Source organism: Macadamia integrifolia, chromosome 7 (assembly GCF_013358625.1).
Source record: "Macadamia integrifolia cultivar HAES 741 chromosome 7, SCU_Mint_v3, whole genome shotgun sequence".
Lineage (NCBI taxonomy): Eukaryota > Viridiplantae > Streptophyta > Magnoliopsida > Proteales > Proteaceae > Macadamia > Macadamia integrifolia.
In genome coordinates, this window is record NC_056563.1 from 19676768 (window position 1) to 19680124 (window position 3357).

Genomic DNA, 3357 nt, shown 5'->3' on the forward strand with positions numbered 1-3357 from the left:
AATTAATTACAAAAAACTCTTAACATCCAAAAAAAAAAATAGAACAAATGTAATACTCAAACCAATATTAATTCGTTTCAAAACGATTCTTATATCCTGAACCATAATCGAACTGAACAGAAGTTAATACTCTCATATACTCAAACCAAATTTGAACCGAATAAAATTGATTCAATTTGCTTTGGTTAATTCGTTTTATATTTAATATTCACCACCGATTACGAATTGAAACACTTAACTCTGACACGCTCATAAATTACAACTGAACATTGTATACTAATGGTTGTGCAAGTCATCAACTTGATTACCAATTAATGTCCATACTCCATTGAGTACAATATTTACAGAACAAACAAACCTCAACAACAATAATCATAACCTTATCCCTACTAATTGGGGTCGATTCGATTTGATGGATACATGGAGCAAGCAATCCTCAATTAGATATTTTTCTTTTCCAAACTTCTTACGGCCATGGATTTCACTTTCAAATCAATACATTGATTTTTTTTTTTTTTTTGGCAGAAAAATCATTACATTGATTCGATGGGTATATCTCTCAAATGTATCAACAACCCTTACCACGTCACTGACTTTTCTTTTGCCAATCCATTAAAACCCCTGATTGGCGACTTTAGTTGTAGAAAACTAAAAAAAAAAGTACGGAAAGGTATGTTCTAAATTCTTGTGTTGCGAAAAGACCAAACTAACCAGGCCTACCCTTTAGTACCCATCTGAACGTCACCGTTAGTGGTGACCGTGGCTTTTTTACCCTGGTTGCTACGGTTGTTGATGGAGTCCCTCCAGTTAAACTTACTAAACAGCCCCTCCATCTCCTCCAAGGTCTTCCCTTGTGTCTCCGGCAAGAATGTAAAGAAGAAAGCCCATGCCACTGTTGCTATTCCGGCGAACAAGAAGAAGGCCCCACTGATAGTAATGGCATTATAGAGGGATATAAAGGTCATTGAAATAATCCCACCTGTCACCAGGTTCGCAGCCACTCCAATACTCGCTCCCTGGGCCCTCAGCTTCAATGGGAATATCTCCGAGTTGTAAACCCACGTAACAGGCCCAAGCCCAATTGAGAAGAAAGCCACATTAACCAAGACCATCGTTATGCACAAAGCCATGGCCCACATTATCTTCTCATTCGGGTGGGTATCCACAACCCTTAACCCGACCGCGAGACATACCAACGAGATAATCATTCCTCCCACGCTAGTCAAAAGCAACGGTCGCCTTCCGAACTTGTCTAAGAGGAAGGTGGCCACTAAGATAAAGATCGTCTTCACGAATCCGACGGCCACGGTTGCTCCAAGCTTCTTATTGGTGTTTGTAATTCCGGCTTTCTCGAAGATCCGTGGGCTATACAACACCACAGTACTCATCCCCGTTGCTGCTTGGAAGAAATGAATTCCTACGCCGGCGATTAAGATACGTCGGACGGACGGTGTGGGACGGAGGAGGAGCTCCCTCCATACACCTTCACCATGGCTTTGTTTTGCTACAGCCACGACCTCATCGTTACATTCTGGTGGAATCCGTGCTGCCTCCTTGATGTCAGCGAGTCGCAGCTGGGCCTCTTCTTTGGAATCGGAGGTCATGTCTAGAACCCGTTTGGCATCCCCGAGTCGACCCTGCATGACAAGCCAACGAGGTGACTCGGGCATGGCGAGTACACAAATCCCCAACAACACCGACGGAATCACTCCGATTCCAAGCATGAAACGCCAGCTCAAATTGAGTGGAAGCCTAGAGAAGAAGTAGCTGGAGACATAGCCCAGCAAGATTCCACCGTTGATGAAGACTTCCGGGAAGGATGTTAAGAAGCCTCGACAGGAAGCGGGTGACACCTCCGCCGTATAGACAGGAGCAATCATGAGAGCGTAACCAACTCCGACTCCGGCGATGAAGCGGCCTACCATGAGGAAGGCATAGTTTACGGCGAGACCCATCATTAATGCTCCAACGAAGAAGATTACAGCGGCGAAGACTATGGTGTAACGACGTCCGATCCAATCAGATGTTCTTCCAGCTGCTGCTGATCCAATGAGAGAGTAGAAGCCTAGAGTTCCAACTAGGATTTCTACTTGGGTATCGTTTAAGTGGAGGTCGTCTTTGATGGATAGTGCTGCTCCAGTCATCACTCCATAATCTGAAGAAGAAAGATGGTTAGATATCGATTAAACTAAAGATCAGTAAACTGAAGAGAAATAAATACCCACCATAGCCCAATAAAATTGAAGACATGGAAGCTAAGGTGGCACAGAAGATTGCATATTTGTTAGTACGGCGCTTTTCCGGTGACTTAAACGCCGGTACTGTATTCTCCGGTGCCTCATAAGTTGTAGTCGGTTCTGCCATTTTTTTCTTTGATAGAGAGAAAGAGAGAAAGAGAGAAAGAGAGACAAGAGAGACACAGAGACAAGGGACTCTGAGGCTCTGACCTCTTCTGGCGTGAAGTGCTTACTTAAATAAGGGGGAGTGGAGATTGAAAAAATTACATGATTACCCATTTTTGGGTTTCACTTTACCAAATTACTCACAAAAAATTTTGATTAATAAATATATCTAAAATTAGGTTTAAATTTATAAAACTACCCACCCAAAGTTTTAGTTAATAAAAATACCCAAAATCAGGTTTAGGTTTACAAAACTACCCAAAATAGTGATTCTTCATCTTCCACATATAATGATGTATTTTTTTATGACTAAAACCTTGAGTGGGTAGTTTTGTAAACCCAAACTCAATTTTAGGTATTTTTGTTAATTTAAATTTTAAGTGGGTAATTTTATAAAGGGAAACCTAATTTTGGGTATTTTTGTTAACTGAAACTTTTGATGGGTAATTTTGTTAAGAGAAACCCAAAAGTGGGTAATCATGTAATTTTCCCGTGGAGATAATATCATGAAGACAGAGATGAAAGATCATACGTCAGAGAGATCACGTAACTCATCTCCCTATTCCTGGTTCCCACGTGTCTGACATGTTGAATTTACCAAAATGTCCTTGTAGTTACTACTCAATGAACTCAAGGGTACAATCCCAATCAAACTGGACATCAAACAAAACGTTATCTCGGCTCTATCTTGACAGAAATTTCTCATTAAAAAAAAAAAAATCAGAGACATAACGTGGAGGAAGAATTTTATGACTTCTACCAGAGATAACATGTCTTACTAACTGAAACATGGCATCAAACAAGTTTGTCGATTACCCATTGGTTTTGAAAAGGGATCAAAATCATCTTCGCACACGTAGCGGAAAAAAAATCCAATGGCTATTGAACCTCTGGCATTTAGTCTGGGAATAGAATCTCAGGACTATGGGTGGAAAAATTCACCTTAGGTGAGTAT

General features: G+C 41.0%; 1 protein-coding gene across 1 annotated transcript; it reads right to left on the reverse strand.

Annotated features, from left to right (window-relative positions):
* Positions 1-269: 269 nt before the first annotated feature.
* Positions 270-2438, reverse strand: LOC122083123 (polyol transporter 5-like). The gene is made up of 2 exons (XM_042650819.1): positions 2226-2438; positions 270-2155 (listed from the first exon to the last, which is right to left on the reverse strand). The coding sequence occupies exons 1-2, from the start codon at positions 2362-2364 to the stop codon at positions 717-719; spliced, it is 1578 nt and encodes a 525-aa protein (XP_042506753.1). The 5' UTR covers positions 2365-2438; the 3' UTR covers positions 270-716.
* Between the last annotated feature and the right edge of the window lie 919 nt (positions 2439-3357).